The following is a 15,299-nucleotide window of genomic DNA, read 5'->3' as shown; positions in this document are numbered from 1 at the left end:
GTTCATGTTAAAGGATATGCCAAGGGGTCCTTCCTGAAACATCTTCATGACAGGCATCTAACCTCGGAGGCTGACATAACTTCTTGCAGGGATTTGATTGCCAACAGTTCGATTGTATACCTTGCATGGGAGAATGTCCTTCGCATTTTAAGGATGTGGCTCTGTAGTAGGTGCATGCATCTTCACACCTGGAAGAAACCATGCAAGGGTTGGGCTGGAATTGTACATGATGTCATTGCAGGACCTTTCGATGGCGCAGGTGCAGAATTCCTCATTCATGGTTTACTAAAACCAGACGAGATACACACTGAGTTTGCAAGTGAAGCTGTTTGTTCTGCGAAGGATGGTGGTGATGCTGAAGAAGTACTTTCTACAGAATTGCTGAATACTGTGTTGTAAAGGCAGATTACAACGGTCACTTGCATACCCCGTAAGTGCAGGCTTGCCTTCTCGAGGACTTTGAAGGCCTGCCTAGATAGAGTCATAGTGAATTCAACCAATCTGGCGAGCTGGTTGCATCTCATTCTACTCCATGTCTGTACCTTGACCCTGTTCAAACCGAGATGCTCCGCTGAAGAGAAATTAGGTAATAGAAAGCGTTTGCAGGTAACACCAATTAATCAGGCCCTTTTAGTTTGGAAGGAACCTAATGGTTGTTTCATCTTGGCGAACAAAATGCTTCAACAACCTGTTTGTTTGAGGTCCAAGAAGGCGGATGTGAAGAAACAAGGTGCGGCCAATATCACATCTTGTCGGAGAAAGATGAATTCTGGCCATTTCGCTGCTGCAGTACCCGTGTTATCTTCGCCGGGGGTTGCTCCTTGCAATGAGAAGACATATTCAGATTTTCTTGGTAAACACTCACCTGCACCTCTTCCATAAATCCCCGCGGATGATGTTTTATTTGATCAGATTACGGTGTATTTCAGGGCTGTTTTGGAAGCTATCAAAATCTTCCCAAGAGGAACGTCGTGTGGCCGTAATGGCCTACGCGCACATCACTTGGTTGATATATTGAGTGGAGCAGCGGCAGCCGTGGAAGACGACTTGCTTTCGTCGATTTCTGGAGTGGTCAATATTTGGTTGGCTGGAAAGTGCCTCATGGAGATAGGCGAGTTCATTGCTAGTGCACCTTTGACACCGTTGCTTAAGCCTGGGGATGGTCTTAGGCCTATAGCAGTTGGTACGGTTTGGCGCGGATTGGTTTCCAAAGTGGTTGCTTTCTTTGTCGGTAAGGACATGACCTCTTATTTAGGTGATTACCAATTTGGAGTTGGTGTACCTGTTGGTGGAGAAAGTATTCTACATGATGTAAATCGCTTATTGGAGCTGAAAGGTCATTCAGAAAAAATGTCAATGTTGCTTGTTGACTTTTCTAATGCGTTCAACATGGTGAGCAGATATCAGCTCATCAAGGAAATTCGTCTTCATTACCCAGGTATTTCTCGCTGGGTAGAATTTTGTTACTCACGACCTGTTAAACTTTATTATGACTAATATATTTTGTCTTCTGCACTTGGTTTCCAATAAGGCGACCCTCTCGGTCCCTTTTTGTTTGCGTTGACACTTCACCCCTTGGTGAATACTATTGCTTCTCTTTAAAAACTTGATTTGCATGCCTGGTACCTTGATGATGATACAATTGTTGGTGATACATTATAGGTAGCTAAGGCCTTGAGCATAATAGAATCGGAAGGACCAAGTAGGGGTTTACATATCAACATAAAGAAGACGGAGGCCTTTTGGCCTTCTTTCGACCCCAGAAGTTTAGCTGATGGTGTTTTCCTCCCGGATATTGGTAGACCTTATAATGGTGTTAAACTTTTGGGTGGATCGGTGAGTTTGGATTTGGACTTTATTAGTGATATGATGGTGAGCAGGGTGCAAAAGACTGTTCTACTAATGGATGCTATAAAAAAACTCAAGGATCCTCAAAGTGAGATGCTATTACTTCGCAATTACACTGGTATGTCTAGATTATATTTTGCAATGCGAACTACCAATCCTGCAGCCCTATAACCAGCTACTAATATTTTTGACGACCAGTTGCATCAGTATTTGAGACTCCTAATTACTGGTGATGGTGCGGGTTTTGGTCCTTTGCAACAGAGATTAGCTACCTTGCCTATCAAAGATGGTGGACTTTGCATTTATACCATGGCTGACACCCGTGCCTACTGTTATCCCACTTCTCATAGCCAGACTGCTTCGGTGCAAAAGGTGATCCTTAGTAATTTATTCTCAATGGATAAAGGCTATGCCTATCAGTTGGCTCTTCAGATTTTTATCCAGGTATGTGGTTTACCTTCCACTTACTGTGTCGATGATACTGCCCCCCTTCCATGCACTCCCTGACAGTCACTTATTTTGATGCAGTTAAGAAACAAATCCCAGACCAATTTACTATGTCTGTAAGAGATTCCACCTTATGGCAGTGCAACCGTATCAAGCATGCACAAGATTATTTACTAGTTGTACCCATTAGTGGGCTTAATCATCTCGGACCAAGACAATTCAGAGTTGTATTTTGCCATCGCCTTGGTATCCCTTTGTTTGTTGGGAATAGTTTATGCCCATGTTGTAACAAATCTATGGATATCTTTGGGGATCACGTGCTTCATTGTGCTAAAGATGTTGGATATAAGTTTCGACATGATCTTGTTCGTGATGTTATTGCCGACATATGTTACAAAGCTAGTGTACCTGCGCACAAGGAAGTTTCTCTTGGTTTTCTGACAGATGATGACAGAGATTTGAAACCAGCCGATATCCTCGTTCTCAACTGGGATAATAGGAAAGATGTTTGTATGGATGTCACAGGTGTCTCTCCATTCACTGGTGATGGTGTTCGTTCTTTTCTCCTAGGAAAAGCTATCTCAAGTGCGGTTTCACGGAAACGTACTAAGTATTTGGACAAATGCGTTTCACATGGTTTTGGTATCGATGTCCTAGCTTTCTCCACTTTAGAGGAACTCGGGGAAGATACTTTGGGATTCTTCAAGCATCTGAAGAATTGCCTTGTTAGCAATGATACTAGTAGCGGTTTGGGTAGCTTCAGTTTTTATAGATTAAGCATTACTATTCAAAAGGGTGTTGGAGCTCAGCTTGTTGCTAGGCTACCAACAAAAAGCTTTATGTAATCTTTCTTGGTGGAAAATATGAGATGAAAAAGAAAAAACAATAATTCTAAAAATATAATGCGGAAAAGAAATAACACAGACAACAAAAAATTTGTTAACTAGGAAACCGCAAATGCAGAAAAACCCCGGGACTAGTCCAGATTGAACACCAAACTGTATTAAGCTGCTACTGACTCTAGCCTACTACAAATAACTTCAGACTGTAATGTAGTTGAGACCAAATTAAACCCTCACAGCAGTTCGGTTACAATCGCGCTCCTTACGCCTCTTGGATCCCAGCAGGACCCTGCGCAATTGATTCCCTTAGCTGACGTCCTTTACAACCTAAGAGTTGCTTCAACTCAATCGAAGACTTTAAACCAATCTGCCTCCCACATATAAGCCTATAAGTGATTTCCTTTTTGATCGTAGATCAAGGTGAGACTGGAAATCGATAGCAATAGACAAAGTATATCTAACCTCAAAATCCGGACTTATGCTTCCCGAAGAACAGCCTAGATTATTATTCACCTTACAAGTATTAAACCTGTGGAATCACAAAGTCTGAGACGAAGAAAACTTTGCGATTTCTGTCTATCTTGTTTGAGTGAGTAGCTCAACATTCAAAACAAGATAGGATACTCGAACTATCAACGCCCGATTTTAAGTCTATGATTATTTTTTTTAAATGTCAAAAGCTCAATTGGCAGATGTAAATATTTATATTCGCCAATTATAGTCTGTGCAAATGCACAATTCTCTATTGATTTTTTTAGCCAAAATTGGCTGATATTAACTAATGTATCCGTCGAACGTAAATATCAACTGTTTCAGGCGACGACTATGGATTATCGTGTTTATCGGTTGTATACGTAGAAGGAAACGTGTTCAAGAGACGTGGTCCATCGTTTCAGCCGATTTTGGTTTGATATTTTTCATTCACGAAAAAAGATCACGAAAAATCAGCTGGTACTGATTTGTTTATATGTTGATTCCAAAACCACCGCACAGTCTCTCTACCAACCTAATTCTCTATCTATAACCTAATCTAACATGACAAAACGTTAACACTGACAAATTAATCATTAACAAAAAATAGTTGGAAATGGTTTGTTTTATTCGTAACTACCTCAAAATTATCTTTTATGATGGGCCTCAAATAATTTTTATAGGCCTCAATTTAGCCAGATATAAATACACACCTCAATGATCAGAGATCGAAATTCGCTATCTTCAAATTTTTTACCGATAAAATGACTTCAAGGGAAACAAACCTTAAGGTTCCGATATTGGACGTACTTGGTAGGATTGAAAGAATTAGACAGAGGTAATTATTATAAGGTTTGACAGATGACTGTCTAAATGACCTCAGACCACTGTAAAAGAGATTACATGAGTGACTTTGATCATATGCCACACGGATTCTAATGTATCCAAATAAATTACTTACAAAAAAAAAAATGTATCCAAATAAATGAATGAAACTTAAATTTATTTGAGATAAGAGGAGTTGCTTTTTTTCCAACTACAGTCAACTTTTAGCAGCAAATGTTGATTTATTCATCTTTCAGAACTTTTTTTTTGGTCAGATTTCTCAATTTTTATATGTACAAGAAGTAAGTACCCTTGTAGTTCCTAATAGACTAATATCTACACCTTGAATTTCATTAGAAGAAGAAAAAAGTGATACATACAAGGAAATTATTGTATAGACCTTTTTTTACATGGTTAGAACGAACCTAGAAGAAAGGTTCCACATTTGCACTTCACAATTCCAGGCATTGGTTATCAGCTCACTAAAATCACCTGCCAAGATAAATTCATTTGCCTCCATTATGGTTGTCTCATGGTAAAATAGAAGATCAGTAGTAGCAGGAAACAAACTGGTTAAGCAATTCGTGGAGTAAGCTGGCTTAACGCCTTTAAAAGACGTTTTATATCAAGGAATGCAGTTACCATGTGATGTGCGCTATGGATTACGTGCTCCGTTTTGCTGCCTTATTTATCTAGTAATTTTCTTAGTCGGATCAATCCCCTTTGCCCTCTCCAATGAATTCTCTCTCTCGGCTTTCTTCCTCTCAACTTGTGCTTCCTTGAGATTTTCTTCGTGTGCTTTTCGGAACATTTGCACGAAGCTTAAGAGAGTTGTGGTAACTGACATTTAGGATAAAGAAACTAGTAACTGAAGTGATAAAGCACAAAAATTCTTAAATCAATAATAAAAGGTTTGAATAACTGAAGAGCGAGCTGAAAACTTGCTAAAATATTAACTATGTAGAACCCCACCCCCCTGTGTCGTGTATCAGAGCGAGTCGCATTGCAGCTAACATCAAAATGAACTAGCAAGCACAAAAACATCTTAAACTCTGTACTGGATGGTCTTGGTTTAAGAGACAACTACCTAAGTCAAATATCCTAGCATGATTTCTGAGATGTAAGAATTCGAAAAGAAACTAGTAAATGATACACGGCTCACAAAGAGAGAAACTTGAAATAGGTCTTTCTGAAGAATAATGCCCATCAACTACCAGATCAAATGGGTGGCAAAAGATAATGATGCAAATTAAGCAAACAGTCACCTTGTTCAAACGGGTATTTTGCAGGTTCTTCGCCAAAATACATAACAAGTGCATCTGCGTTTTTGCCCTGTTAACCAACCAACAAGCTGAAAATAAGCAAATAAAAAGAAAGAGCGGCACTTGCTATCTAAACTGATATAGTTTGAAATATCTAGGCATACCACTACGGAATAAAACGATATCAACGATGCCACTTCTGCTTCAGCAAATTCAGTGAATCCCGTTAATGTCTATCAAGAACAGATGTAGTCAGACGTTAGGATGTGATATCCATGTTAAACAAAATGTGTTGTAAACAAAGACCAAAAAAAGAACAGGATACAATCTATACTTGGCTTAAGAATCAGATACTATTATGTTTGGAAACCCAAACAACAAATAGAAGTTGATGCCAGAGCACATGGAGGGACAACTGTCACTTAGATTACCTTCTGAAAAACTTCTGATACAGGGCCATCATTTGCACATGCAATTAGTTCTTGATTAATCTTGTCCAACCCGTCAGTAATAGCCTGCATTTCTTCCGCTAAGGACTTTAGTTGTATCTGCACCGAAAAAGAATCCTGATCTTAATCTATGCTACATTTAACAATGACTACCAAATAATACATAGGAGAAAGATGAGAACCTTTGATGCTGCTTCAAGGCTAGCAAGGGCACTGTGAAAATCTAGGAGTCTTGGGGACTTAGCAGCAAGCACCTGAAGCTCGAGGAAAATCAACATTTAATAAATTCAATCTTTAATGGAGTTTTAACAGGTCATCAAACACTTGCTGTTTTAAGATAATCAAACACACAGGAGCAACATAAAACTCGCAAGAACAACATGATTTTTATTTTTGGGGATTCAAACTGTGATGGCGCTTTGCTAGAACAATTAATCGTGTTTCAATTTCTTGTAGAAGTGTGAATTCCTGAGAAGTTCAGTTTTTGGAGAAGGTGGAGATGTTAGTGAGGGGTACAAGCCGTAGTAAGGCCACAACAAAAAACAGGAATAATACTGATCAACATAAATAAAAATACCATGTAACAGGGAACTCGAAAATATAAAAGTAACTTCTTTGCTTATCGACGTCGTTTTTCAGAGGTATTACAGTCCATGCTTTTTGACTAATAAGCCAAAAGATACTTCTGAAGATCATATAACGGAAATGCAGCCACCAATTGTGAGAAACAAAAGATGACATTTTTGGTTTGCGTTTAGCATTCATTTGTGTGAATCTCGTCGCCTTCTTTCTTTAATCGATCATAACAATATTCTTGCTTAATTCACTAATATCATAATTACCAGCAATAGATTCCATAACTCCTATCAGGGTAATCTAGGGACTGTGGTTTTTTTTTAGGTTACCATGTCAAGTGGATGTTCTTAGAAATTTTACTACCGAAGACATTTCAGCTATTCATAATCTGTTTTAGATTGAAGTGATCGTATAACACACATGTACTTGGTATACATTGACCTATAATTGACTTTGAATAAACTAACATAACATTCAAAATCATTGAATTTCGTTTACATAACAGAAAAAAGAAGAACCGGGCAACAAGCATACCTTACAAAGATAGTGCATCAGTGACATTTTACTGGTATACGCACGTGTTTCGCTAAGTTTCAGGAGGCTATCCAATTTGAATCCTATGGCAAGGCCTGCACGTATTGGATCCCAAAGGTTATTCAGAAAAAAAGAAAGGCGGCTAAGAAGAAGAAAAAAAAGACAAAATAAACAGATAGATAGTTACCCCGACTAGTTCCTTGGTTAATTGCATTTCCCATGTAAAGAACTTGTTTCATAATTTCTTTCAATTTGAGAGAATCTCGAACCTACTCATTCGCCATACTAAAAAGTAAGTTGAAATTTAAAGAGTTCTAGAAACTGCGCATCGAGTACAAGAAACTACCTCTTCACAAGCAGAATTCACCGTGCCTAAACTCTTTCTAAGGTCCAAAATCTGCGAGAGATGTCAAAAAGAGAACAGCAGGCTTAGACAGATGCACCCACAATTTTCACGAGTCAGGAAAGAAACCAAGAACGTTACTAACCTGAGCAATGAACTGATTTCTAAAAGAGAAAACTCTTAGTTTAGTTTCCATTCGTGGGACTTTCATCAGCTCCAGAAAGAACTACATGCAAAAAATGAATATGAACCATTTTATATCAGTATATCTCATCAAACCATAAAAGTAAAGGAAACTGGAATCAGGTGCAGAAGGAAACCATACAGAATAAACAGCAATGGGATTGAAATTAGCACAAACCTAACCAGAATACTTGTGTTGTTGTCACGAATGACAATTTTTTTGCTCCAACTCAGGTATACAAAAATGAAGTTGGTGATATTACTAAAATAAGAAGAGGACATAACACACCACTAGCTTTTCCTAACAGAGAATAGTCTTCTAGTGAAAACAATTGTAGCACCGATCCTAGTATAAAATCTACGTTGTGTGTCAGTCTAAATAATAGTCGTAAAGTTCATAAGCTTAAATATCTCATCCCGTATTTTGTCTATCTTTAGAAGTCAAACGCTATATTAATAGATTTTTATTAGGCCAATTATGGTCTCATGCATCGACTGGGAAAGTAACTGATAGTCTTATACCATGAGAATCAGGTGTAACTTTTCCAATCGTAGCAATTTAAGTAGTATACCCGTAAACCAAACCATCGTGGACAGTTGTAAAAACAAACCTGTTCGCACTTCCCCAGGACGTCTTTATCACCATTGTAATTCTAAACAACAAAGATGGGGATGGCAGTTAGTAGTGTGCAAGCATATAAAGGAAATATACAAGGAACATTGTGAGAGAAGTGATGCTTGCAATGGATTAAAGAGATCCACCTCAAGTTGTTCCATCTCCTCTTTTGTGGGACAGAACTTTATGAGATTTTCGACCTGATCATCATCTAATACCGATTCGTCCATTGCTAGTGCTGCAGTCTGTGACGCGTCCAACATATAAAGGACAGAAAATAAGCAAAATTCTTATATTAATCCCTGACGTTTCTGCATTTGGATGTCAAAAAAGAAGAAGCTAGGCAATAGGAGCTCCACTATATTACTTTACATCACTTTAAGGGCTTTCATCACCACCCTTTGTTTTAAGAAAGGAAGGGGAAATTCCCTTGCATTGGTGATCGGTCCAATCACGTTCTGGTTTTTATGTATATTTTGTCCAACAATGGGTTTAAAACCAGAAATATGACCTTCACTTTTTAAGACAATTTTTCCATTTTGTACCAGAGTTCACTTATTACCAACTGAATCTGAGTTCACTTACCATCATATCAGAAAATGGCATTTTAACTTTGGTAAGCATGATTTCAGTGTTGTTCGACTTCTTCAAATCAATCTACATGAAGTTGTGTGAAGAAAGAACATGTGATGTCAAAATCTTCCGAAGCAAAGAAAATGGATAAAACTATGCTCATAGTCAATAATTTCACAATGGTAGGAATTCCACAACCAAGTGATACAGAAACTTTAGCTATCTGACATCAAATGTTATGCATAAATAAACTTTCATCTTCTCAAAACCTGCTACTTGAGTGAAGTATATCTGAAGACATGGAAATGTCACAAATATTTACCAGGTGAACCTTGACCCGTTTAGGTCTAGGTGAACTGATGCCAGCTCCAGACTTGTCTTCTTCCTTATTCGTATCCAAAGGCTTAGAGAAAAGCCGTGCAAGTTCAGATACATCAAATGCGGGCGCACTAGCATACATAACAACATTAGTGATGTATGAGAAATGAGAAAAGACAACTTCTAGCCATAATAATGATGGCACTATAACAATCTCAAAATCTTCTTTTCTAATTTTGTAGTTGGAATTTGAAATCTATGTGCAACGCCTCAAAACATAGTTACAATTGTGAACACAAAACAGAGTTTGAATGGCTATTTATCAACATCTTTAATCATGTTTAGCAGTATTCATTGCTGCTGGGGTTAGTTGTCGGGGTTGCACTACCAAAATGAATAAGACAACAAAAATTAAAATGGAATTTTATTACCTTTCGAATTCTTCAGATCTTTGGGGTTCTGCCCATAAGCTTCCCGGGAACACTCTCGTAAACCTAATCCAGTGGAATGGCCTCACTACTAATTGAGGTACTTTGGGTCGAACTATAAGTAGACCTGGTGGACCAGGAGGACCAGGTGGGCGTGGTCTACCAGGAGGGGGTGGAGGGGGTCCACGAGGAGCGGGAGGAAGTGGTCCACGAAGAGCTCCAGCCTCTGTAGGTGGGGGGTCAGATACAGAAGGAGGTGGAAGTAAAGGTGCAGCATAATTTGGTGAAAGTGCAGTACGGACTCGATCAGCTGGCACACTATTTGGTGAGTATGCAGTAATATTACATCCTGAAGGAGGCTGAGCCGATGCATGCACAGAGTTCTGATATTTATCTTGTCCAACTGCAACAGGTTCAAGGGATGTCTTCACATTTGGAGCTGGTTGTTCTCCTGGCGCTGGAGGCAATAATTTCTCAAACTTCTGTGCATGTAAACCCTTTTCTACCATTTTTTGTTGAGCCTCGGATTCTTTACTCAAAGAATCCCGATATTCGTCTTGTTTAACATCAACAAGATCTGGGGCTGGCTTTTCATTTGGAGTTGGTTGTTCTCTTGGTGTTGGAGGTAGTAATTTCTCAAACTCCTGTGCAAGTAAACCCATATCCAAATTTTCTTGTGGAGTCTCGCATTCATTGCCCTGGGTTGCAAGGTAACCAGCGCCCTGTCTAATTTCCCTTGTTTCACACTGGTACTGCACATCAGTTACTTCCCTGGCTTCTAATTGGCGGCGTGTATCTGGTGTTCCGATTTCCAATTTTATATCCCCATCATTGGCAAAACCATGTTGAACCTTGAGTTTGTCGGTGTGATTTCCATCGCCTGGTTTGGCATGCTTAAGTTTAACAATCTCCCAACCAAAATCCTCCTTTACATTCTGTTGGCAGTTTTCACCATCTAATTTGTTGTCTTGATCATTGTGGATATCAAAGATCGCCTTCTGATTTTTCACATTATTTACATTATCAGAATCGCTCGCTCCGCCAGGCCCATCAGCATTGTTGAAAATCTCCTCCACCTCAAAAAACTCCTCCCCTCCACCTTCAGTCTCATCCTCATCTCCACTTGCCACTTCTACGGCACTGGTAGACCCATGAATACCAGGGTCCAAAAACCGTACCTGGTCAAGAATAAATGGACATTGAACTCCCATCATTTCAGAAACTGAGAACAGATGAAAGAAAAACCATCACATACCTCTACTTTGAAGTCTTTCAGAAACAGTTCCTTGGCATCCCACAAAAGGTCGATATCCTCACGGGTAAGCAGTAAAGCATTTGACTGAATAAACGACGTGTTAAACATCAACCTGAACATCATTTCCTCACGCGCCATATCTTCATCCAAATGGATGCACTCAAGAACTACATCACCTTGAACACAGCAATTAATATCTACCTTCACCATTGTACTTTCTGCCTGCAGTTGATTTTTAATCAGCAGCTGTTTCCTTATTAATTGGCAACCGAATTCATCGTGCCGGTTTAAAAAAGTGGTTAAGTCAGCATTACCTGTCTGCTGTGACGAACACGCTTCTTTTGCTTTGGAGTTGAAAATAGAAGTTTTGAACTTCTGCCAGCTGCAGTCAGCGGATCCTGTCCGTAAACTCTAACAATCGGCCTACAACTCCTTTCACCATTAATTACCGGAAGCACCCCAAGGATAAGGCTATTCAAGGTCAAAGGTGTATCAGATGGAGGCCAATCTGAGTCAAGATTTCTCCTAGAGATGTACTGTAGGTATCTTAGCTGGGATGGTTGTGGGTTTAAAGGAGACACAAGATGCAGGAGTTCCTTAGGAGCTTGCTTATAAACCATCTCAAGTGTTTTCTGCTCTATTGTATACTGTTTTCTGTATAAAAGAAGAGCAGCAAGCATGAATGCAAGCACGAGCCATCCCCCTCTTTCACAATGCATCAGTAGAACATTCTGTTGACCTAAAGACAACCAACTCTCACTTGACCTCAAAAAATGGTGAATCATCTCCAGCGGTAGAAGCGGGCAACCTTCGTAGTGCCGAGGATAGTCCATAACCGTCATATCGTATTCAGACAGTATGTCAGAAATTTGGCTTCTCATTTCACCTTCCTTAAAGTTAAATACCATGAAAGAGCCGCCTGGAAAATGGCTTAGAAGTTGAGACGCGATACCATCCATGTACTTCTTGTAGTCATTCTCTTCCATGACATCGGTAGAGAAGCAACAATCAAACACTGCACCAACCAAATACCATGATATTATGTTTATAAGAATTGGAATTCACCATTCTGAAAGCCTAAATAGTTGGTCAGAAACAAAATTTTCTGCTACTCTCATAAAATTAACTAACATTGTTTTGTAAACACATTACTGCTTCTAGACTTGAGTACTAAACCTACTTGCCTTGCCATGAAAAACCAGCTAGTAATGAAAAAAAAGTACAAACTAACAGCTAAATCACATAGTTGCAGCAACAATTCAAACTACAATTCCAATTAAAAAGAAAAAAATGTAGAAGAGTAGAAAATGAATGTTACCGTAAACTCTTTCGGCGATTTCTAATAGCCGATCGGGGGGTTGCTGATAAAAAAATCTTCTAAGCAGCCCCATTTAGTGGCAAATTCTTCTTCTTGATCCAGAACAATTCTCTAGCTACCAATCAAAGCGATTTATATAACAATAAATCTCAACAAAGTGCAATCTGATCACAACAATCTTAATCCAATCTGAAAAATGATGATTATTGAAGTCTTCTTTCGGAGAGGAGCAAGTAATTTGAGAGTTTCTCTGTATTCTATTATTCTATTTTGACCTAAATGTCCTCAGAATTGAATTTCTATGAATCGAGATGGCGCGTAAAACTGAGGGAGTCACACCTGGCCATGACTCATATGAGTCGTTTACTTAACAGGTAAGGTCCACACCACAGATGAGACTTACTCAACATTTTATGCATTAATTTTGTTGTTTGAAAAGAATATTTAAATGATCCGACCCATTAAAATATACAATTTAGATATATTTTGATACAGTGTCGTAACTTATGTGGACCAGATTTTGGTTCCTGGTGTAAACGCTTAGCGCCCTATAAGTTGTGTATCAAATAAATATTTTAAGAAAAAATCTTATAATATCAGAAGGTGATGATAGAGCAAAACGAGGTCCAAAACTAGAGTGCGGTTTTGGATATACTAGTACATATTAGAATGGACAATCGAACTAATTAGTCTTCCTCCTGACGCGGATCAATGTGTTTAGCACTATTTTACACCTTGCAGAACAAGTTTTGATTACAAAATGAAATTATATTAAATGAAAGTAAACATCCATGTTCTCATTGAGTGTGAACACTCTTTATTTAAGGATCTCAGTCTAAACTAGAATGATTTTTTTTTTAGGGACCATAGTTTTTTTTGAGGATCCTGCTCTTATTAGGCAAACCTCCCTATATTTATAAGGGGTGTCCTAAAGTTAAGTAAATACATATTTATCCTTTACTTTAATTTAAATTAAAACTAACCTAATAACTATATAAATTTAATCATATATATCTAATCTAAATGAATCTATTATCAAAATCAAAAACAAAAATAGGAGGGGAATCGAAATTTTTTAGTTTTGAAAAACAAAATATTCTCTTATTCTTCTCTCTTTCCTTGACGTTCCTCGTTCAATTGAAAATTATTCTTTTCTCATGTTCTTCTCTTCTTCCACATTACTTTTAATTAAATAGATATCATCAAAATAGGGTTCATATGGAAGTTACAGTGCCTTGTTCGGTTAGGACGCGTTTCACAAAAATCCTAGTTTCTTAACCGAACTTCCTGAAAGGAAGAACACGAAGAACATTGCGGTTCAATAGGATTTAAAGTTAGGTTACCAAACTGCGAGTTCGTTTGGTTCGCAAAATTTTTTAAAACTAGTTAGTAGCCGAACTCTACCCATAATATAAGAAAAAAAAAACCAATGTAACCGAACTGTGTTATTTTTTCCACTATGTTGAGTTATGATTTAACCAAACTTTTCCTACTCTGTTCGGTTGGTTCGCAAAAAATTATGAAACTATCTAGTAACCGAACTCTACCCATCTTACAAAAAGAAAAAAATATTTCAATGTAACAGAACTGTGTTATTTTTCCTACTATGTAGAGTTTCAATTTAACCGAACTTGTCCCACTATGTTCGGTTTGTTCGCAAAAAATCTTGACAAACAGAACTCTTCACTAATTGCATACATGTGGAGTTCAGTTAGATATGCTGTTGCGTTAAAGTTTGCGAACCAACCGAACATGATTCTGTTAATCCATAAACAAAGTTCGGTAACATATCTGTTAACCGAACGACTAAAAACCTCCATTAAAGTGCGAGTTCGGTAACCTGCGTGTTTGGAAAAAGTAACCGAACTACACTTTCAGATGAGTTCGGTAACCTGTTCTTCACATAAGGTAACCGAACAAGCCCAAATCTACTCTAAAAATTTACATTTTTTTGAAAATTTGGAGCAATTCAACCAACATTATCTAAGTTTGAAGCATACCTGGATACCCAAATACTCTTCCTCCGGTTGTGGTTGGTAAAATCCATCGTTTTTCATGTTTTTCTTCTTCATCTTTTTTAACTTTAATCTCTCAAAAATTCTACTCCTTTTAAAAAAAAAACCATCTGATTTTGTAATGTCACTAATTATCTTTAACTTAATCATTGCATTATTCATTACACTAACTATTATTAACAGTATCTAATCATTACCCAAAATTAATCAGGAGGATAATTTAGGTGTTAATATAAATATCTAGATAAAGGGTGACCTAGATTTACTTTTACTGTCTTACCCAAAATAAAACCATGATCCCCCAATGATGCGTGTCGTAACCACAACAAATTAATTAATATTTTTCCACCTAATTAACAAGTAATATAGTGTAGTCAAGTTCGTTCCCACGAGGAGCAAGAGGTTTTAGTTGCTTAGTTGTCACAAAAAGGGAGGATTGGTTTTAGATTTTAAAAACAAAAGAAAGTAAATAAATCAATTAAAAGTTTAACTTGAAATCAATAAGAGAGATTAGATCAATGAATCCTTCTTCGTTGCAAAACAATGATTCAAATTATGTTTTTCATCCACATGTTATTAGTCACAGATTATCACCAACCGTAGGTAAAGCATCTAACTTAGTGCTAAACCCCTAAATCCCTAGTTTCACCGGATACAGAAGTTCTCGACTACTGGATTCTATTCACCAAACCACCTAGTAGTAGCTCACTAAAGATGTAATTTAGTTAAACGCATTAAGATTTATGAATTTATTAGGTTGATATTAGTAGTTAGACTCTTAGCTCAAGGTCTACTTGATAACGTTGTTTCCACACACAATTGCTCTAAGGAATCCCTCCGTAAGGTCTCGTGTTTGCTACTTATGTAAAGAGTCAAGAAACGATTACTTATCCCCTAACTTTCACTATCTTTAGATCAATTAACAAATCAATTTAGTATGCATCCTAAACGACCTATCAATCAACCATGAATGTATAAACATTCCCATTAGTAAAA

The 15,299-nt window shown here is 37.8% G+C and overlaps 1 protein-coding gene across 2 annotated transcripts; it reads right to left on the bottom strand.

Moving 5' to 3' along the window:
* Positions 1 to 4,803: 4,803 nt before the first annotated feature.
* Positions 4,804 to 12,607, bottom strand: LOC113275891 (formin-like protein 20). 2 transcript variants are annotated; one of them, XM_026525463.1, is made up of 18 exons: positions 12,289 to 12,607; positions 11,285 to 11,985; positions 10,971 to 11,192; positions 9,719 to 10,893; positions 9,292 to 9,418; positions 8,982 to 9,053; positions 8,543 to 8,641; positions 8,392 to 8,433; positions 7,743 to 7,823; positions 7,601 to 7,651; positions 7,442 to 7,523; positions 7,255 to 7,349; positions 6,327 to 6,398; positions 6,127 to 6,243; positions 5,860 to 5,928; positions 5,699 to 5,765; positions 5,076 to 5,273; positions 4,804 to 4,925 (listed from the first exon to the last, which is right to left on the bottom strand). In XM_026525463.1, the coding sequence occupies exons 1-17, from the start codon at positions 12,359 to 12,361 to the stop codon at positions 5,122 to 5,124; spliced, it is 3,297 nt and encodes a 1,098-aa protein (XP_026381248.1). In that variant the 5' UTR covers positions 12,362 to 12,607; the 3' UTR covers positions 4,804 to 4,925; positions 5,076 to 5,121. The 2 variants fall into 2 exon arrangements, with proteins under 2 accessions (XP_026381248.1, XP_026381249.1); XM_026525464.1 differs by lacking the exon at positions 8,982 to 9,053.
* Positions 12,608 to 15,299: the final 2,692 nt, after the last annotated feature.

This window comes from Papaver somniferum, chromosome 4 (genome assembly GCF_003573695.1).
Source record: "Papaver somniferum cultivar HN1 chromosome 4, ASM357369v1, whole genome shotgun sequence".
NCBI lineage: Eukaryota > Viridiplantae > Streptophyta > Magnoliopsida > Ranunculales > Papaveraceae > Papaver > Papaver somniferum.
Note: the sequence above shows the minus strand (reverse complement) of the source record. Positions and strands in the feature narration are given on the sequence as shown.

Excerpts from the sequence above, each read along its gene's own strand:
- LOC113275891 (XM_026525463.1), bottom strand. The coding sequence starts at position 12,361 with ATGGGGCTGCTTAGAAGATTTTTTTATCAGCAACCCCCCGATCGGCTA. Across the intron at positions 7,350-7,441 it reads TAACCAAGGAACTAGTCGGG|GCCTTGCCATAGGATTCAAA; the intron begins GTAACTATCTAT and ends CAATACGTGCAG. Across the intron at positions 6,244-6,326 it reads GCCTTGAAGCAGCATCAAAG|ATACAACTAAAGTCCTTAGC; the intron begins GTTCTCATCTTT and ends TTTTCGGTGCAG.